At 37.8% G+C, this 23,170-nt stretch overlaps 1 protein-coding gene across 4 annotated transcripts in view; it reads right to left on the minus strand.

Moving 5' to 3' along the window:
• Window positions 1-23,170, minus strand: part of GRM7 (glutamate metabotropic receptor 7) — an 898,633-nt gene that overhangs the window by 610,225 nt on the left and 265,238 nt on the right. For all 4 annotated transcript variants that reach the window (XM_058726145.1, XM_058726142.1, XM_058726143.1 and 1 more), the window contains exon 2: window positions 701-917. In XM_058726145.1, coding sequence (XP_058582128.1) covers window positions 701-917 — 217 coding nt within the window. The remainder of the gene's footprint in view (window positions 1-700; window positions 918-23,170) is intronic.

Raw genomic sequence — 23,170 nt, forward strand, 5'->3', positions numbered from 1 at the left:
GAATTTCTAAGTGCAAGAATTTTATCTCATTTTTCAAAATCTGCCCAATGAAAACCAGCTGGCCAAACAGCTGAACCCTTTACTTCCATTTTGAGCTAAATAAACATAAAAGAATCTACTACAAGCACTACTTAATTGAACCATTTTTCTCAAAATAATCTAAAGTTCCAAAGATTATTTGTCTAAATACAGGCTATAGCCTAGATAATTTATTTAACTTTATTTTGGACAAGTAATTCAGAGCTATCACTGTCATTTCTCTTCAAAGCAAAGGGCCACCATGACCAGGGTCTCATAATTCTAAATAATTCTATGCGTTTTGGAGAGGGGCAGAGAGGAAGGGTATGTGTGGAGAGACACATTTAGCAATACTGTCTTAGTCTCCTGTATGCAGACTGCAATCCACACTGTTATTCATTACACAGAAATAAGATACCAAATTTAGTGCACAGCATCTTTTCTCCACTTCTGCTACTAATACTTTCAAGTACTTCAGTTTCACACTTTTGAAAATATTCTCTTCAAAAATGGCAAAGTGTTATAAATGAAGTCTTTACAAATTCACTTAACAGGCAGTAGGGAATGTGAGAGTAGGGCTATGGTGATTATGCACAGTGTGTGTTTAGTAAAGATTGAGAAGAACACTACAAGCCACAGGTATGTGAAGAGGGTCATCTTGACCATTGCAATCTCTTCCTACCTGCCTCTTTGGAAATCTGCGTGAAGGATTCCACACCCTTCTCTCCGTAACTTCCTTCAGATGCAAGGGTAGACACATAATTCCAGCCTAGGGCCTTTACAATGTCCACCATAGCCTGAGCTTGGAAGGAGTCAGGTGGGACCACACGAGAGAAGAAGTCGTAGCGCCTGTCATCACTTAACTCAGGTGCCGTTGATGCGTAACTGATCTGGGGGATCTGGAAAGAAAAGAAAGCACCACATGAGAGAGCACACCACCCGGATGTGAGAGATTTATTTATACTTATGACCACTGACTCACAATACAGGGCTTGCTCAACGTCCAAAGACATTGCACCCGGTAACTATAAACCACCTAAATGCAACCAATCACCTTCTGACAGCACAAAAGGCGGTACTTTTGTGCTTTGGCCTTTTGTTTCCTCCTCTGTAGAAGAGGGAATGAGGATGGCATGGAAATCACATGAGTCATGGTAGTTAGGAAAAGAAACTTTGTAAACATTCTCACAAACATTCAGAATCATGCTTTGTTTCTTATAAACTATTAGAAACCATCACCACCACAACAGAAACACAATCGCCTAACTGGAGTTTGCATAGGATCGGTGTAGTTGACAAAGCCCATGAATATTGGTGGATGTCATCAGACATCAGTCTAACGTTGAGTACCAATCACCTGTGAGGAAATGTCTAAGCAAGCTGCATGCATTATTTCATGGACTCTTCAAAAAATGTTATAAAGTAGCTAAATAACACCCTTAGAACCAGGCTGGAGGCTCTCTGCCACAAGGCCTTCACATCAGTGGTCCCTGCACTTTGGAGAGCCTTCTTTAAAGTTCTCTAAGCTCCTCTTTGGGTGATGGTAGAGGGTTGGCATTCCTGCCTGCATGGAGCCTGCATGGGGGTCTGATTCCCATTTTTCCCACTTAAAGAAAAGGCCCTCTACCTTACACAGGATTAACCAGATGCCCCAAGGAGCTCTAGAACTTATACTTATAAGGATCATCCTAGGGCCCCATAGCAGGGACCCAGTTCCAGGAGGGTAGCCTAACATGCAGATTGCTCCCCATACCTGGTATAGTACTTTTTCTTAGGATTAAATGAGATAAGGCTACTTAAGGAGGCCTGACACTCTGATTTTAGTTCAAATTACGTATAAAGAGGCCCTATAAAAAAATGTTTGCTTGGGATACCAAATACCCAAGGGGAAGCCCTGAAATAACAATCAGTTAGGACCCTGTCTTAGGTCCTAACCTCAGGACCTCTCACTAATGACCATTACAAGCTCTGTCCCCTCATTCTTCTAACACTAGCATGCAATAGGCTAACACTAGCATGCATTAGTCCACCTATAAAAATGAGCAACTTCACAAAATTCTGCCTGCATTCTCTCCCAGGACTCACCCTTGCTTTATCATAAGTATTTCTCAAGTATCTAAAGGCCAGTTTTGATCTTTGCTCAAGCCAAGCCCAATAGTCAACTCTGCTCCAAAGATGCCAAAGCTACACTCAAGGTGATTGTTTGAGCCCTCAAGAAATTCTACTCAATATTAATCTATTCCTAAACCAAATACTGTTGTTTAAAGCTGGTTACCACCTCTGAAAGCTCATTCCTCTACCAATTTTCCTAGGTCTGTATTACTGTTAAGTCATATGGCCTTGGCAGTAGATGACCCACCATGCAGTCCACCCTCGATGTACTTTTTCTCCATGACCATTGGGGGCACTGTCACTGATCGAAAGCCTCAAATCAGGGTGAGAAAGCCTCAGTCTCCAGATGAGGAGCAACATCCTGAGATAGGGGTAGTGAGGTACAGTGGAAATAAAATGGGCTTTAGTATTGACAAGATCTAGAATCAAAGCCTGATGTTTCTCTTCATGAGTGTTTACCTTGGTGAAGTTAGTTTACTTCTTAATGAGCTATCATTAATAAAAGTTTGTTTTGAGGGATAAGAATAATGATTATACATTGCTTAGCATGATGACTGGGACAGACTGGTTGATTAATACATGGGGGCAATGATAATCCAAACAGAGAACGGTGCGTTTCCTAAGTTAACACATTCCCCTCATTTGACTTCCCAAGTTCTCTGTGACACATTATCACATTCCCCTCATTGTCCTAAGGGAAGGACATAGTTTTATACACTCCTATCATTATCACTTTAGAAATGATCTCCACTATTTACCCAACTCTTTCTTACTGCCAGCTATGTTCTAAAAGTTTATATGCATGAACTTATCCAACCATCAGTAAATATTCTATATTATTATTACCTCATTTTACATAAAAGGAAATTGAAACTTGGAAGTAGAATAATATGACCTTGTGTTAAGTCACAAAGTTGTAAGACAGAGCAGCACCCACACCTGGGAGTGCCTCTGTGTGAACTTGTGAACTCTTAACTACCATACTTTGCTGAATCGCTGGTAAAACATTTTAATAAGAAGAGTAAGACAAAGAAGGGAAGTAGATTACTAGAGTTCAGGCCAATTTCTGTCCACAGAACTGACTACAGAGCCACTGAAAGTTTTTTAGTGATCATTCTTAGACTGTTATTCAAACATTTTATGTAAACGTCTTGTTGAAGCTTATACAAATATCTCAGTAGAATGAGCTCCCTATGTTTCATTTATAGTCCCAAGCTTACAAATTTTAGGTAGGAAAACATCAACTGAATAAGAACTCTAGGCAGAAAAAAAGGAAATAGATTAAGGAATGGACAAAGAGAGAGGGAGAGAGGTGGGGGGTGGGAGAGAGAGACTTTTTCATATAAGAAATAAAAAGGAAAGAAGCCAAGCATGTCAATTCATTTCCATCAGTTTCAACTTGTGAAAATGTAAAAGCTTCGTGCTGTTGCACAGATGTCTTTACTGCCAAAATCCCTTTCTACCTTTGAAACAGCGCTAATGAAGATACATCCAGTCCTCTACTTGAATTTGCATTTATGTAGCTGCTGTAAAATATCAGAATTATGGAGCACTCCCGATGCTAGTGTATTTTCTAAACTGTGCCCAAATTCAGTAATGAAAATCCTGTTGAAATAGATTGCTTCCCTCACTACCTGCACCCATTGAAAGTGGTCACTATATGTGGTCTAGTTCTTCATTATAAATAAGATGCTCCCAGGTTAAGACTCATATAGTCCTTTAGGATCATGCAAACATCTTATATACAGTGTACTTATATCTACATTATGTATATGCTAGAATAAGGAATGAAAGAACAAATGGGTTTCATTTCTGTGATAAAAATATAGCTGCATAAGGACATGCCTCCTCAAAGTAAGAGATGAAGGACTGCAAGAATTTATGTAACCTATGAAATATGATCTATGCACTTATTTATTATGTTGTATATTTACTTATTTTCAAAAGAATGTTTAAGCACACAAAGTAATTATTTTGAAGTATGTGTTATAACTGGTACCTACAACTGGCCAAATTTTATTAGTCGTCTTCAGTTATTGACCTTCACACTCTCCTTGATACCTTAGTGCTACTTTTTCTTTCTGTTACTGAAACCCTCCCCTCTTGCCAATCTCCTACGGAAATGCAGAATTGATCTCTTGATGAAGAAAATTTAGTGTAGTGACACTCTGGCTATAGAAAGTAGGCATTTCATCTCTTGTTGAAACTTCCTTTCTCTGATTAAAAAGAACATTGTGGGGGGGTCACCTGGGTGGCTCTGTTGGTTAAGCATCTGACTCTTGATTTCAGCTCAGGTCATGATCTCATAGTTTCTGAGTTCAAGCCCCACATCTGGCTCCAAGTGAGAGAACAGAGCCCGCTGGGGATTCTCTCCCTCTCTCTCTCTCTCTCTGCCCCTTCCCTGTTTGCATGCGTGCTCTCTCTCTCAGAATAAACTTTAAAAAAGCCTCTAAAAAAAAATAAAGCACTTTTCATCTGAATCAGATGACTAAATTTTCATCTTATTTTATTATTCTCTGCTCTTCATAAAAACCTATCATACAAACATGGTTTTCACTAATGATGAGTCCAAAATAGGAATGAAAACATCTACAATCCATTGTAGTTGTTTAGAATGAGTTTGTGCTTTTTCTTAGAAAACAAAAAGAAGAAATAACTTTAATACCTTCATTCCTGTTAACAATTTGCCTCTCATTTTTGTGTGTGCATTTGGATACGGATATACATATTACTAACTACGAAAATGTGGATCTTAATCTCTTCTCCCCTCCCCCTGACCCTTTCATTTGTCTTTCTCTCTCTTTTTCATTGTAGAATATTCTGCTCATCTAAACCTAACATTTATTGTTAAATTTTAAAACACTAAGTTTTTGCTATTAGAAGAAAAAAGAATCTTCAAAGCTAATTCAATTCTCTGTAGATATCCATGAATATTTTGTTAGAATATTGTTCAAGCCCCTACCCCCACCAATGTGACAGAAATATTTAGGGAAATACATTTAAATATTTCCCTATATTGAAATTACTTGGAATCATTATAGATGGTAGAGCAGCAGTCTATACTTATGGCAAAGACTATCCCTTGTCACATCTTAATTTTTTTTAAGTTTATTTAGTGTGTGTGTGTGTGTGTGTGTGAGAGAGAGAGAGACAGAGACAGAGAGAGACAGAGAGAGACAGAGACAGAGAGACAGAGACAGAGACAGAGAGAGAGAGAACCAAGTAAGCTCCATGCTGTCAAAACAGAGCCCAATGCAGGGCTTGATCTCATAAAGCATGAGATCTTGACCAGAGCTGAAATCAAGAGTTGGACATTTAACCAACTGAGCCATCTGGGTACCCCACAGCTTAAATCCTTAAATATCCTTGGATCACCAGGGTGTATTCTCTACTTATTCCATTTTTCTATCTTCCAAGTCTTAGGACAGTGTTTTACTATTTTAGTTCTTATAAACTTAGAGTGTTTAAGGCTATATTAGTTGGAATGTATCCTCTCTTCATAACTGTTCTTTTATAAATGACCATGGGCAATCACACTGTTTAGTTTTCCAGCTGAAATTTTATCATATTTTTTTCTAGTTTATAATAAAGTTCCATTAAGATTTTGATGAGAATTGCATTATATTTATAAATTAATGTGGGAAGAATTGATATAATATTTTACTTTCCCTTATGGGAAAATAACTATTTTCATCCATTTTGTTGTTCATTCTTTTCTATTAGTAAAACTTTATGACTGTCTCCATGTAGGCCTTGCACACTATTAACTTTATTTCTAGATAATTAATATTAACTTTATTTCTAGATAATTGCTATTTTTATTGCATTATGAATGATATAACATTTTCATTTTGTTTTCTATTTATTGCTGGTATATAGGAATCTATTAATTTTGTATATTTACTTTGTGACTTACACCCTTGTTAAAATTCTTATTAGTTTTAATAGCTTTTGGTTTATTTTCTTGGGATTTTCAGGTAAGGAACTCATATTATAAAAATTCATTTAGTTTTATTTTTTAATTACATCAGCTAGAATATCCAGGAAAACAGAAATGATAGAGGTGAAAATAGTTTTCCTTGTTCACATTTATCCACAGTGAGTGTTTAAAGTCAACTAGAATTTATTCTTATTTCTTATCTTGGAAAATGTATAGTCAAAGGAAGAATTAAGATTATCAGTTAAAATCTTATTTTGACAACATACAGTCTTCAGCTAGAACTCATAGTACTTACTATACATGTCTCCAAATAGTTGAAAAAATATACCTCTCTACCAAGTCTTTTTTTTTTTTTTTTAATAAAATCAAGGGGTACCTGGGTGGCTCAGTCAGTTGAGCATCTGACTTTGACTCAGGTCATGATCTCACAGTTCATAAGTTTGAGCCCTATATCAGGCTCTGGGCTGACAGCTCATAGCCTGGAGCCTGCCTCAAATTCTGTGTCTCCCTCCCTTTATGCCCCTCCCCCACTTGCATTCTGTGTGTGTGTGTGTGTGTGTGTGTGTGTGTGTGTGTGTGTGTCTCCCTCAAAAATAAATGTTAAAAAATTTAAAAAAGAGAAAATCTCATTGCTACAATTATTTCTCCCAAGGTATGAATCAAAGTGACAATAATCACAAGATGGAAATTTGTTTCAAGTAATCAAGTTTTTGAATAGTTCTCACACCAGAAAGTAGTCATTTCAAAGTTATGTAGAAGCCAATCTGGACCCTTTTTAAACATTGAAAAGCAAACAAATAAAAACAGCAATAAACCCATCATTCTTCAATTATCAGATGTGACATTTCCCAAACCTATATCTTACTCTTAAAACAGAAAAAGGAAACAACACCAACCAAACAAAAATCCCAATTTACTCAGTTCTTAATTTAACTTTTAAAATATATATGAACATTTAAGATCCTAAGAATTCCTATAAATCTAAGAGAATTAAGGCCAGGGGAAAACTCATTTCAAGAATTTTGGGGGTGCTTGGGAGGCTCAGTCAGTTGAGCATCTGAATCTTAATTTTGACTCAGGGCATGGTCCCAGGGTCGGGAGACTGAGCCCTGCACTGGGCTCTGCATTGAGCATGGAACCTGCTTAAGATTCTCTCTCTGTCTCCCTGTGACACTCCTCCCCATGCACTTGCTCTCTCTCAAAAAAAAAAAAACAGACATTTAAATATAACTTACATTCTCTGCACTTCTAAAAACATTCAAGTTTTTAATACTTGTACCCCACAATACAAGTGATTGTGGTAATGGATTTGTTCCGTGACAGAAAAAATAATCAAGTTAATTTACATCCAGTTCTTGGAACACAGCAATCACTAGGAGATGCACAGGGCTCTCTCCTAATCTTCAATATTCACTCTAGAAGGCAGGAGTTCATAGCAAGGTCAATGAGGAGTTCTGAAATGCTGTGGTTTCCTTTGGAAACAAGTGTCACAACTTTCTGGGTACACTGTTAGTTATCTGTGTAATTATCTGTTTATCCTGCTCACCTTTCCTGGAGAGTACTTACCCTCACAAAGAGCAAAGACTTTGTTCATTTTATCACCACTGGACAGCACTGTGAATGAGTAAGCCAGCCAACGAATGAATAGAATAACGCTAAGAGAACAGAATCCCTCATCTACCTGGATGGGTGGCAAGAGAGACTCACAGTTTATGGGAGTTATCCCTGCCCTTGTCGGACCTGTAACTGACTGGCAGCTTTAAGCATGGGAGCAAACATCTTCTTTCACCCTTTTTATTTATCCTTGGCCCATGAGTCCTTAGGAGTACCTTCCTCATCATTGGAATGTAGGTAAAGGTAAAGGGATCTAGGGAGTCATTTCAACTGTTCGTTCTGTTTTTTCTCTTAGGCCTGAGACTTGACAATTCAAGACACCTCCAGGAAGCAGCCAGAGTTCAGTCTAACTCTGCAAAACATACTTAAATTTATCATTTTAAACAGGGTCATTCTGCCCTGCTGTCTCCTTAGCTTTTCTCCCTTATACAACCAGGCTTGGATGTCAGACGCAAGAAGCAATTAGTGTTTGGCATCCAGGTTCTTGGTTCCAGTTAAATGCTTTTACTTTATGTTAACATTGCCATTATCAAATCAAAACAGGAGGAAAAAGAAGGAATATATTAAACAAAGCTAGAGAAAATCATTCCATGTCATTTCTAATAGAAAATCAAATGAGTGTGTGATGCACTTTTGCTTTCCAAGTGTTGACAAGATTGAACTCTACTAAATTTAATTTTATCCCATAATTACTACAAAGTCAAACACTTCTAGGCAAAGGGATCTCTTGGACTTGGAAACAGCACTCCTCTAAGCATCATCATAGTGTCAACGTCTGTCAAAATAACTGAAGACCAAAGTCCAGATTTGGAAGTGATTACATTAATATTTTTAAAATCCAAATGGTCACCGCTACTCCAACACAAACTCGATTCTCTTCAAAATACATTCCTCAACATTTATAAAATGAAGGAACCACTTCACTTTTTTAGAAAAAAGGAAGGACCTGAAATTGATTTGGTGCATTTTGAGCTTCCTCTTCTTTATATTCTAAGGACAGTGCCTGTGACAAGGTCAGTCACCTGGGAACTTCTTAGTTTTGTAAAAGTGAATAAGGTTTACAGTTCCATGTTCCTGGGAAATCTGCATAGCTAGGGAAGGCAATACAAAATGCACTAATGCTTATTCTAGAGGGCAGTTTCCACAGAAATTGTAAAAGGCAATTTTTGAAAGTATCATGTGCAATTAAGATAATGCTTCAGTGTACCTGTTGAGATATTAATGAACTCCCAGTGGGGCATTATTAAGTTCACAGTTAGCAGCAATTTCACTCTTAGTTCTTATTAAGCTTTATTGATATGGATCCCCCAAAAGGGAAAATGAATGAATAACCCTTTCAGGTTCATTCTTTGAAGCATCATTCTCTTCACTTCATACTTACCTCTTCTCTCAATAATATCTCAGTACATATTAGGATGGTTGGACTTTAATATGGATTTTTGGTAGTATTTGTTTCTTTCAAAGCACTTAGTAATGATTAATAACTCCCAGTCTATCTACAATCTGGAGTTTCACCCAACTTTAAATTGCTCATGACAGAGATTATCATTAAGTATTGCAATTTTTTTCTTTCATCTTTCATTTCTTTAACTTCATAACACCTTCAACATTTTGTGTATGGTAAAAACCATTTTCTTGAGAGCTAAGACTTCTACGTGTGGACTGCCAATCAAATTTGTATAATACATGTGTAAAAAGGTTTATGTGTTATTGATTTTATTGCTATTGCTTTATTAAATCTCTCTATATACTGGACTTTTAGATGTGTGCTACTTTACATATATAACCTCATGGATTTCTGCAACAACGTGTAACAGGTAAAAATGTTACTGTCATGAATATTCACTGTTTTTGCCTTCCTCATCTCCAAGTTTCTAGAGTTGATGTAAAGATAACTGTAATTCAGAGTCCAGATGTTGGCACATGTGGCCAAACAGAACACAGGATTTCTGTAGCCACAAAGGTGACTCAAGGAAAAGGACATGACCTCACCAGCCCAATGTGAATAAATGAGATGCAGTATCAATGCAAAATGGGGCAACCTAGTATCTTACACATCCCATAGGTAACAAATGTTAGGAATGGTTAGGAAATGTCCTTAGAACTTCTCTACATCACTTACAGCTTGTTGATCCACATTTCTCATGAACCATAAAAAGTCAAGAGAAAGCTGGGACTTTTCAGATGATTAATAGCAGCCAAAACAGTGATAACACAAGTTACTGATAGACAAGTTAGACAAGCTCTCCAGGGTTATATCTCTATCCATAAAATGGGGTTAATCATATAAGCCCAACTTACATCACAGGGTAAAGGTGCAATACCTACAAAACAGTATTTTTACATGTCATACTGGCATACAATGCTGTTTTGTCTGGTTCTATTTGCTTAAATAAGCATCCTACTTAAAAGTGTATCTGGGGATATATGTGTATGTAGCATATAGCTCCCTGAGGACTTCTGTTGATTGGAGAAGTATCTCCACCCATATCTCCATAGCATTCAGTGACAAAGTACAATGGAAACCTCCCTGCTACTCCGACATGGCACCACAGAAATCATCGGCATACACTTTATTAGAGAAATAGAAGAAAACAGGGAGGGGGGTGATTTTTATAACCTTTCATGGTCCTTCCTGATCCTACACATCCATGAGTTATCTCTTGCAAGTATTCCTACAACCATATATGAATAAAAAAATAAAAAGTAACCACAGTAAGTGTTTAACATTTTTCATATTTATTAGATTTGATCCTAGATCTCTTTTAAGGCCATAAGGGCCAGAGTCTCATGCCTAGAGTTTGGTTTACCAAACACTAAAGGCTGACTGTTGAGGTATTCCGCTAGCAACATAAATGTCAAATCGCTATAGATCAGGGCTCCCAGACCTTGCTACTATTGATATCTGGGTTCAGATAAGCCTTTGTGGTGGTAAGGAGATGAACTCTCCTGTTCTGTGTAGGATGGTTACTAGCACCCCTGACCTCTGTCATTAGGTGCCAGTAGCACATCCTGAGGTTGTCACAGTCAAAACAAATGCAGACAATGCAAGATATCCCTGTCTGTATGTGGGGTTGGGGAGTGGGGGTGGGGGGTGGAGAGTGCAAAATTGCTTTGGCTGAACCAGTGGAGGATTATCTGTGGAAAAGACCAGTTGGAGTCATCACACTGTGGTCACAAAATAAAAATGAAGAGATATTTTTAATGTCTTGTAAACTCAGCTTTGCATGTTTTCTCTTCTACTTGCCAATCTGTTCCAATTATCAAAGCTGTGTGTGTTTCCCAGTCACCTTCAATTATCTGGTTTCTCAATAGAATGCACAGATACAAGCTACTACAATGCAAAGTCCTTTACATGGACACAGCCAGGAACTTCTTGAAGTGGAGAAGAAAATAAAATGAAATCTGAATTTATTTTCTGAGAACCATTGCCACCTTTATAAGTGTGTTATAGTCCAATAATCTTGATTATTCAGGATGCTTGAAAATGGAGTAATACAGGGGCACCTGGTAGCTCAGTCGGGTAAGTATCCAACTTTGGCTCAGGTCATGATCTCATGATTGGTGGGTTCAAGGCCCCAGTCTGGGCTCTGTGCTGACAGCTCAGGGCCTGGAGCCTGCTTCAGATTCAGTGTTTCCCGCTCTCTCTGCCCCTCCCCTGCTTGTGTCTCTCTCAAAAATAAATAGTAAACATTAAAAATTAAAAAAAAAAGAAAATGGAGTATTACAGTTAATTAAATATTGTAGTGAACTATGTGTCATATGAATTCTAGTTCTCAGAAAGTCAGGGCACAATAAAGTGCACTAAACAGAAATGCTACTGAACATGATACAATCTTTGCTGAAGGATTCAGAAGCCCCTTTCAGGGTATGGCAGGGCTGTAGGTACATTAATTCTCACTGTAGAAGACTACAGATGTAGATGTTCCAGAAGATGAAGTTAAATCTGGGCTGATCCTCTGATTCCCTGAAAGAGGCTTACTTGAAAAAAATTCCTTATTTACTTTTTATTCCCTTCTACAGGGACGGAAAACTATGTTCTTTATTTTAGCTTCTATATGGCTCATATTCTGAGTAAACAAGTATTAGCAACTGTTTATTAATGCAGATAGGATGATTTGTAAGATTCCCATGTAATAAATATATAGTATTTAATTCAGGTAATACAATTCTATGCCAGTACTATAGGACCAGATTTTTTTTTAAGTTTGTTAATTTAGGAACTGTAGATATAAGAATTAGATAGACCAGTTTTAGGGGTGTGATGATCTAATATATAAAGAAATCTGCATTCATTTTAGTTTTATATGATTACTATTCCCCAGAAACCACTTTGGTGGGGAAAACTGGTTTGAATGAAATACTGAAAGGTCACTGAGGAGAATACAACTATTAAATTTGTAAATTTAAAGGAGATATGACTAAGATGTGTTGTTTAAGCTAATTGGAAGACAGGAGCAAGAGAAAGCCTTTCCTGGGGGTGGGGGAAATGGTGAAAACACTGTGTAGAGTAACTAAAATATGGGGTGCTTTCGAAGAAAGCAGGGGAACATGTATGGCTGGAGGGTAGAATCCATAGTTCCACTTACTTTAGAGCTGGAGAAAGGATAGGTTTAAGTGATAAAATAAAACTAATACCTATCTAAAAGTATTTTGTTTCTTTTATTATAACAATAACACTTCAACACTAATAAAATATACAGAACCTATTAATACCCATTACTGCACTCTCAGAAGAACAGTAAGGTGATACAAAAGGAGAAATCCCCGGGAGCCTTGATGACTCAGTTGGCAAAGCATCCCACTTCGACTCAGGTCATGATCTCGTGGTTCATGGGTTCAAGCCCCATATCGGGCTCTGTGCTGACAGCTCAGATCCTTGAGCCTGCTTTGGATTCTGTGTCTCCCTCTCTTTCTTCTCCTCCCCTGCTCACTCACTCGCTCTCTCTCTCTCTCTCTCTCAAAAATAAGTAAACGTTAACCAAAAAAAAAAAAAAGGAGAAATCTCAAGAATTACTAAGTCCCAAGTACCCGCGGTGTAATAACTTAGAGGCTCCTTCACTCAACAATGATTCAGTTACAGAAAGTGTCACTGATTGTTCAACAAGGTCTCCATGACAAGTTTTTCGTCCTTTCATCTGGCATCTGAAGTGGGCTATTCCCTGTTGTTACAGGAAATAAGGAATTTGGTCACTTTGTTAAAAGGTACCTCTCCTGCATATAATCTCAAGGGTTGGTAGAAGCAGCAAAGCTAAGCATTTGTCTATTTTTTTTTTCTTTCCAGTCCTTCCTAGTTGCTGGATGGGCATGAAGAATAGAAAAGGGAAAACTATGGTAAAGATTTTGGAAGGGTAAAGTCTCCCAGCCAGAGGTCCAAATGTTGGTGAAGTTCATCCAGGGTTAATAGATCTTAATATAATTATTGTAAATGCACTCATGTCTTTCATGGACTCAGACATCTCGATCTAGAAAGATAATTAGTGCATCCCTCACTATTTTAGCTTCTGTCTTGACAAAGCCTATTTCTTGGTCAAGCATACGTATGCTAAAATACCTTCTGTAAAATTTCCAAGATATTTTTCAGGCTAAAGTAGCCTGATAAGTTCTCTTCACGGCATGTTGTTGGAAATATTGATTTGTTCTAGAATTTGCCATTTTTAATATTCCTTCCCTATATCCTGCAACTTCTGCTATCATATCACCTGCCACCATATCATCATCCAATTACCATGATTGGATATTTCTGACATGTAATTATATTTTAGGTTGACTGCTTCCTGTGGAGATTGAGGGGGAGAGAGAATATCATCAATGGTAGAACCACAGCTGGATTTTAATGAGACTGTTTTAGGAAAGATTTTGAGATGGAGCTGATAATGCCCTCTGTGATGCATAGATTCCTATTAGGTGCAAATCTTGGCTGGACGTATCATGTGTTCTCCCTAATCTTGTACTTTAGTTGCCAGGTTGCAAATGGCCAAGGATATGATGCTACTGCTAATGGAGTCAGATCTCTACTAAAAAAAAAAAAAAAGAAAGAAAAAGAAAAAAAAAAGATACCCAGAGAGGGAATGTAATTTATACAGTCACATTGTCACAATGTTAGTGAGAAATTGTTAAGTTCACATCTTTTGACTAGTTCCTACAGTGATGTTTCAAAAATCCATACTGTCCTATGTGTTCAGTCCCACTGCATATTACATTTCAAAATGAGGAAGACTGATTTTGGCTTTTACATGATGCCAATTATGAACTGGTTTGGTTTCAAAAATAGAAAACTCAAAATAACAATTGCTCAAAAATATGTTTGTCATACAATATAAGTTGATATGTAAACAGTCCAGAGCTGGCATGACAGTCCCACTGTCACCAGGGAACCAGGGACTTTGTATTTCTCTGCTCTAACATCCTAGAATGTCAATTCCATCATTAAGACCACTTACGATTCCAAATGCTATCAAAGCTCCAGCAATGATAGATTCACTTCAGGCAGCAATATGGGAGATGTGGAAAAAGACAAGGGGGCACATTTTCCAGTTGGATAAAGTCCTTTTTTTTTCAATGTTTATTTATTTTTGAGAGAGAGCCTAAGTAGAGGGGTTGGGGGGAGGGACAGAGGATCTGAAGTAGGCTCCAGGCTCTGAACTGTTAGCACAGAGCCCAACGCAAGGTTTGAACCCACGAACCGCAAGATCATGACCTGAGCCAAAGTCCGACGCTCAACCAACTGAGCCACCCAGGCACCCCTTGGGTGAAATCCTTCTAAGGCACCTTCCCAGGCTTGCATAGAACACTTCCACCTATATGCCATTGTCCAAAATAGTCTCATAGTCACATCTAGTTGCAAGAAAAGATTTTTTTGTAATGTTGTCCTTTAGCCATGTGCACTGTCATCCCAAATAATACTGAAGTTTATTACTAAGGAAGAAGAATGAATATAGACAGAGTGGCCATTACCTAACACAATCTTCAAGGATGGATGAGTCACCCATCTGCATTTCTAGGCAAGGGGACTAGTAATTAGATACATTTGACAATTTATGTATGACTAAATCAATTTCCAAAACGATTATATACAAGACAAAGAAGACAAAATAATAATCAATAATTGCCTGCTAGGATATTAACCATATATTGATCACAGGTGATAAATCATGTTGGGTGTACATTCCTACTAAAATTATCCTATAATAACCTTCAAATAGTATGCCTATTTCCATGAAAATCTTCCAGGCACTAAAATGGCATGGACTTTATAATTTCCCAATTCTTCGGCTTTAAATATCCATGAAAGTTCACTAAAAGTTTCCAATCTTCTCCATACAACACTCTTTTTTAAATGTTTTTAATATGAGCAAGTTTAATATTCATTAAAAAAAAAGTATTTTGGCGCGTGCCTGGGTGGCTCAATTGGTTAAGCCTCTGACTTTGGCTCAGGTCATGATCGTACAATACTTGAGTTCGAGCCTGTGTTGGTCTCTGGGCCCGTGTTGGGCTCTGTGCTGATAGCATGGAGCCTGGAGCCCGCTTCCATTTCTGTCTCCCTCTCTCTGCCCCTCCCCTGCTCACACTCTGTCTCTCTCTACCTCTCTCAAAAATAAACATTAAAAAACATTTTTTAAAGGTGTTTTTTTTCCTCTTACCTTCAGCTTACAGGCAACTTTGTGATTATTTGTGGGTTCCTTTTTTTGCTATAATGGTCCTCCCTGGATTGGAAAGATAGCTCCCCTAACCTACTCTACTTTGAGCAATTAAGAAGTTACAATTCTTGATTTCTCTACTACCAAGGGCAGGAAAACAGCTATAGCTATAAACTATCATCCCAAATGAAGAACTCATGAGATTCAAACGTCATCATTATCAGCCTATGCATCTTGAAGCAATGAGCTAAGGATATTAGCTGTCAGGTTTTCAGCAGTCAGACTTTCATGCATGTTTGCATTCATGCGTAGAATTTAAAATAAAATGAATGACAAGATAATTTCCCAGCTAAAATGCCCAGCAGGGGGTCTCCGGGGTGGCTCAGTCGGTTGATCATCTGACTCTTGATTTCAGCTCGGGCCATGATCTCATGATTTGGTTTGTGGGATGGATCAATACTTTATGTCATTTTTTTGAAAACTGAAAAACCACTGTGCCAAGTAGAAAATTACTTCTACTTAATATCCAATAGTGGTCATGTGGTTTTACATCTGCCAGATTTGTTTAAAGCAAAGGGCCCCATACATGTATTTAATCATGACTTCTAGTCTTCCCTTAGCCATCTTTTACCTTCATCTCTCTGAAATTACATTGTGTGCGCTTCCTACTTAGATGAATCCTATTTACACAGGCTTGCACTATACCTCAGAGAAAAAATTCTGTTTTCATTCTGATCTTAATCTATCTCCACAGCAAAATCAATACGCATATTAAGGAGCTCTGGCTTCTCCACTTCTGGTAGAAAACTGTACAGATTTGAAGATTGGTCATTTGGATTAGGCAAACAATATTAGAAGTACCAAGAATGTGAGAAAATTACAAGCTAGTTACTCTTCAGTCTTAGTATAAAATACTTGTACATTTCCCATTTAGGTATATGTCCATGTATACATACTATGAATAATGTTAAGTATCATTATGCTGTGTATATTACTAGTGATAAATACTACAAATTTCATGTGATTTAAAGGATATGTTTTCCCAGTTAGCATGAAGATAAATAAAACTAAAAACCTGCATCCATCGTAAGGAATATTGTAACCAGAAGGTTTTCTGAAGACTACTAACCATGGAGTACAACACAGCCACCTTGAGTTTAGCAGCTATTGGTGACAAGGAAAATAGATGCTGAAGCATTGATTCTAATTTGTGTGAGGGACACCACACTGTTAGAGTTAGATGGTATGATCCATTTGCTTTGTAGCAATGATCTCTCTGTTCAGTTCCATTCACCCAATACTTCACCGAATACTTCAGTCTATGGAAGATGTTAGGGACACAAAGAGATGTAATCTCTCTTCAAGAATTTAGTGGGGAGAGAGCTGTGACCTTATAAATATATACTAAAATTGGCTGCTCTCTGGAATGCAAATAAAAGATTATCTTCCCCAAATATCTCCTTCCACCTGCTCAATAGAAAGCCAGAGTGTTGGATAATTTCACAAGTGACATCATTTTTTAGTGAAGTGATAACTCCTTCTAAGATTAGTATGAAGCCAATTTGGCATAATTTGTTGACCATTGCTTACTTTTGCATAATTTCTTTGAAGTAGCACATTTAGATAAGTGAGATTTACTTAATTAATAAAAGAGAATTGTGTGCACCTTGATCCCAATATTTCAGAGAGTTGGTGTCCAAGGGCAATTTTTCTTTCTTTTTTTTTTTCTTTATCATACTACAAGTAGCCTGTCCATGAGGAAGAAAAATGAAAGGAAGTCACAGAGGCAAGTAAGAGACAGAGATATGCTGACCGGAGAAAATGAAGAGATTGACACATAATAAAACAACAGAAGGGCAAAGAAAAAGAGAGGTAGAGGAGGGGGAGAGACAGAGGAAGAGGTGGTAATCCCAATTTTTTTAAAGAACATTTTTAGGTGTATTTATTTTGAGGGGGGCGCAGACAAAGAGGGAGAATCTTAAACAGTCTCCACACTGTCAGCACAGAGTCCATGTGGGGCTTTAACTCAGGAGACCATGAGATCATGATCTGAGCCAAAATCAAGAGACAGTTGCTTAACTAACTGAGCCATCCGGGTGCCCCTAAAAGACAATATTTTTTTTTTATCTTGGGATGTTAAAATTTTTGTAAATTAAGGCTCTTTTTAAATTCCCTATGATATAAAAAGTAATTAACTCAGTTCCCCTCCAAACTCCACATAATCCTGGGAAAAGCGCAAGGTTATATACGAAACAAAACACTGACAAGCAAGATGCCCCGGCATTTGTAAGCCTGATCATTTTTCAACCACCAAACCATACCCCCATCAAACATGACAAACTATCAGGGTTTCATATGCGACTAGTGGTTTCCAATAGCAATTTAAAATAAGCTATTCTGTCTAGAGCATGGCAATTAAAACATCAGGGTGATTTTAATTCATTGCTCTCCATCTGAGTGTCACACATTTGACCTCAACTGACTACTTAAAAATGGGACTTTGAGTGCAGAGTTATGGTAATAGATGGCACTTTCAGAAAGGTAATTTCAAATCTTAACAAAGTACCAGAGCACCAGCCTATTCTGGGATAGAAATCACTGAACCCATCATTAGTCAAGTTCACTAAAGGCTAGAGGCAATTTGAACCACCTGAGTAACCTTCCCGAAGAGCACATCTTCACAACTGGCCAGAACCTTTGAGCTATTTCCAGTGTGACTTTTCTCTGCTCCCAGGCTGTCCTGATCCTGTTCACTTTGCAGCAGTAAGAGAGACTCTGTTTTTCTATTCTTCTATTTCCTGACACTGCACAGAACAGATTATAATTAGGGAACCACCTGAGGGGAAGGTGACAATTCAGCTGTCAATTTTCATGGGTAAGTCCCATTTCTAACAACACAAACAAGGCAAGCCTCTCACCCTCAAAATAGATACTTAGTGGATGCTGTTGTTAGCTGGTTCACTGCCCTGAGAAGGAAGCAATCACGAAGATGACAGCAACTACAGCAACAACAGAGATGTGAACAACAGAAAAAAGAGCCCTCTCACTGTAAATATTTTCACTGCCAACAAGTCTCTAATGTGGTATGGAGTGATGCGAAACAGCCATCTTGCAAAGCAGCCCTTATAAGGCTAACTAAAAGCTGTCATGTCAGCATGTTGAGCACAGCCCAACAGGGCGCTCTGAGATGAATGAGTGCAAGTGTTCAAAAGGCAGAAAATAAGCAAATGTGCAGCTTGTGGTGGGAATGTGTAGATAGCCCGGCCTCATGTGAGATTTTAGCTCAGAATGGATTAAGGAGATGTTATAACCTTCTTATCTTTAATCATGTGGATGCAAGCTCTAAAAATCTGTTAGCCAAATAGATTTTTTTTTAAATCTCAGATTAATTTTTCCTACAACAGGCTATCTTTATTCTACACATGTTCCACGAAAATTTACCCAGAGAGTAAAACACAGATGCCAAGGGTGGGATGACACCAAAAATAAAGGAAATATTAGAAGTAAAAAAGGACATTAATCTTAGGCTTGCACTGTATGTCTCAGATATAAAAGTCATAATTACTCCATGGGACTGAAACATGGGCATATCTAAATATTATCTTGCAGTGTTATCTTACTCTTGGATCCACTTTTCTTTCTGTTCACAAAATTTTTCATTCTGAGGGGAAAGAGCCCTAGAGTGAAGTGGATCTATTAATAAAGGACTGAACCACCTCCCTATTACTAAGGGAAAGTGTACTTGGTGTGATCCAAGAAACTGAACAAGCTAAATATTGCTTGTGTCTACTGTAGCAAAGTAATTAATGTAATTAATTATTGTCAATTACTAGATAATTTTAATCAAAATTATTCTGGGTTTTGCCAGGTTTCCCATCTTGTTTCCATCGCTTCCCACCCCAGTCTGGATTTATCCTCTTAATTCTAGATAACTACAGTTCTCCTCCATAGAGGTAAAAGGCTATGCACTACCACATTTCTTCACTTATAAGGCTTCTATACTTCACGTTTTAATTCTCCTGAAACTGGGATATTTCTTCAATCAAGAGGTTGTCAGAATCAGAATACTGTTATTGGTTAGTTTATACTTCTGATTTAATAGTATTGTTTTCTTCACTTAAGCCTTTAAAACACCATAAAAAAAATCGTGTCCATGGCAGCTCCATCACAAGTGATATGTTTCATAATAGTTTATAAGCAGTAGCATATTAGAGGTGGAGAAAAGGGAAAAAAATGGACAAAACTTGCTGGATTAGAACAGGCAATAGGTCAAGATAAGAGCAGGGCATCAGGGAGAAAGACTGGGTCCAGGACACAATCCATTCTGAATGGCCTGGGAATATAACAAAGTAGAACTTAGTGAAATGGAGGCTCCCAAATTCAGGGGCAGTGGGGCAGGACAGAAAAATGATTTGTAGGAATTGACAACTACACCAAAGGACAGGCAGATAAGATTTAAGTGGCCAAGAGAGATTTTATCAAGGAGGCAAAGGAGGCCTCAATACAAAGGCATTTCTATTGTTGTAGAGGCACAGGGAGATCCAGGAAGCATTGATTTCCAAAGTTGATGAAGAATTACTGAAAAGCCCCATTGGAGGGGCCAGTGGATGAATCAGAAAGATAATCCCTAATGTGTATTCTACAACAACAAGGCATCATACTTCCTTAAGAACAACAGCATGTAACAGTTTAGTTATGGTAACTAGCACACCATTGTTCAAACAGGCCAACTTCCCTAAGTCATTGGTAATCCAGATCTAAGCAGCTAAAAAAAAAAAAAAAAAAAAAAAAAAAGAATAGAAAAATGGGTCTAAAAGTTCCTGGCAAACATTACTATGATGATAAATAGAAAAAATTATTATTATTATCATTATCATTATTATATCATTTTAGTTTCAGGTGTACAATGATTCAACAATTCTATACATTAGTCAGTACTCATTTCAATGGAGGTGGGAGAAAAAAGAAATGAAAAGAACACAAGACGGGCAAATCATTTATGTGAATCATACATTCACCACTGACATATTCAAAGATGAAATGTTTCTGATTATAGTGATTCTGATTTACCAATTCACTTTGAGCGAGGGTGCATAATTTCCACATGTGTCTCAACAGGGAAAATGGAACCTTTTCAAAAATTCCCAGGGATGCTTTTTTATAGGTACTAAGTTTTTCCTACTGCTGATATTCAAGGTTCAACAGATGCCCCTCCTCACGATAAAATCCTTCCTAAGAGCATATTAGTTGCTTTCAGTATTTGATTTATCTGAGACTTAAAAGCTAACTATTATTTTTGAAAAGTAATTTGTACTTAATGGCAGGTACCTATCCTGACAGATGTTTGCTAAATAACATGTGCTAGATGCATGAAATGTTCTCGTACTATTTTCAATAATTTAAAATGTTAGCACTGAAATATCTTTTGTTCACAAGTATTTTCAAAGGACAATAAAAGTTAAATAATCATTGTATAGGTTAGTCAGTCATGGTTTTCAAAGCATTTTACCACCATTTTCTGTAAAAATTATATTGGTAAAATATGCAGCTTTATTAAATTAGTTTATACAGTTTGAAGAACTAATTACATCAAAACAGGTACTATTTTAATCAATTCTTAATGTGTCTTATGACTCATTTTATCTTTCAGAAAAAAAGATTTACGTTTTTTTCATCTGTGTTTTGACAATTTAGAAGTTTATTATATCCAGTACTCACACTTTAAATCATTATTTGGCCTTCAAAATTTATGAAATTTGTTCTTTATGACTTTTAATTTCTGTAAAAAATTTTTTTAGTGTATTTATTTTGGGAGACACAGAGACAGTGTGAGCAGGGGAGGGGCAGAGAGAAAGAGGGAGAGAGAGAGAAGCCCAAGCAGGCTCTGTACTGTGAATACAGAGGCTGATGGGGGCCTTGAACTCACGAAACCATGAGATCATGACCTGAGCTGAAATTCAAAGTCAGACGAGATGGACAATTAACCGACTGAAACACCCAGGCGCCCCTTTACTTCTTTACAGGATAAAGAACTGTAACTTTTGGGCAAAATATAGTAAATATAGGATCACATTGTGGAAATACTTACCTCTCAAAATGTGTGCAAATAGACTGGTACACCTCACCTTCCTAGCAATGTACACCCACAGCTGTCCAGGACCGATTTCTTACCATGCTTAGGTTTGGTTACCCATATTAGTATTATTTTCAGCATTATTCCAAATTCTATCTCTGCTTCCTTTATGCTATGGTAAATCCATGCATGCTTATGTCCATAGATGTTCAATGCATATTCAGTGGCTCTTTGTGATAAATTGTCCCTTCACTGAGACTGGGTAATAGACAGAAAAGAATGAGAAATAAGAGGAAAATGGATCATGTTGAAGTCTTTTTCTTTTTTTCATTCTGATGTTTTTAATTTTTTTTAATTTTTTTAATATGAAATTTATTGTCAAATTGGTTTCCATACAACACCCAGTGCTCATCCCAACAGGTGCCCTCCTCAATACCCATCACCCACCCTCCCACTCCCAATCAACCCTCAGATTGTTCTCAGTTTTTAAGACCCAATGTTTATAGCAGCACTTTCAACAATAACCAAATTATGGAAAGAGCCTAAATGTCCATCAACTGATTAATGGATAAAGAAATTGTGGTTTGGGGCGCCTGGGTGGCTCAGTCGGTTAAGCGTCCGACTTCAGCCAGGTCACGATCTCGCGGTCCGTGAGTTCGAGCCCCGCGTCAGGCTCTGGGCTGATGGCTCAGAGCCTGGAGCCTGTCTCGGATTCTGTGTCTCCCTCTCTCTCTGCCCCTCCCCCGTTCATGCTCTGTCTCTCTCTGTCTCAAAAATAAATAAACGTTAAAAAAAATTAAAAAAAAAAGAAATTGTGGTTTATATACACAATGGAATACTATGTGGCAATGAGAAAGAATGAAATATGGCCTTTTGTAGCAATGTGGATGGAACTGGAAAGTGTTATGCTAAGTGAAATAAGTCATACAGAGAAAGACAGATACCATATGTTTTCACTCTCCTGTGGATCCTGAGAAACTTAACAGAAGACCATGGAGGAAAGGAAGGGAAAAAAAAAGTTGGAGAGGGAGGGAGCCAAACCATAAGAGACTCTGAAGTCTTTGCTGTAAGGTCTCTGGGAAGCTCAATCCATATCTGGATTTGGTAGTTTCTACAAACTGATGCTTGTGTTCCCTGTAAAAGTCATATGTTGAAATCCTAACCCCCAGTGACATAGTATTAGAAGTTGGGGCCTTTGGGAGGTGATCAGACTTTGAAGGCAGAGCTCTCATTAATGAGATTAGTACCCTTATAAAAGAGACCCCAGAGAGCTCCTTAACCCTCTCTGCCATGTGGTGACACAGCAATGGCTATCTATGAACAAGGAAGTGGGCCCAGACCACACCAAACCTGAACGCACCTTGATCTTAATTTTTCAGTCTCCAATACGGTGGGAAATTTTTTGTTGTGGTGGTTATTTGTAAGCCACCTAGTCTATGGTATTCTGTTAAAGCAGCCCAAACAGACTAAGACAGTACTTAAATGCACTAGCCTGGAGCATAGGCTTAAATTTTTATTTTTAACATTTATTTATTTTTGAGAGACACAGAGAAAGAGAGCATGAGCAGGGAAGGGGCAGAGAGAGAGGATGACACAGAATTCAAAGCAAACTCCAGGCTCTGAGCTGTCAGCACAGAGCCCCATGTGGGGCTCAAACCCAAGAACTGTGAGATCATGACCTGAGCCAAAGTGGGATGTTTAACGGACTTAGCCACTCACGCACCTCAGGTTTTTGAAAGAGTATATCCAAATGACTTCAAGACGATATTCACA

This window comes from Neofelis nebulosa, chromosome 4, assembly GCF_028018385.1.
Source record: "Neofelis nebulosa isolate mNeoNeb1 chromosome 4, mNeoNeb1.pri, whole genome shotgun sequence".
NCBI lineage: Eukaryota > Metazoa > Chordata > Mammalia > Carnivora > Felidae > Neofelis > Neofelis nebulosa.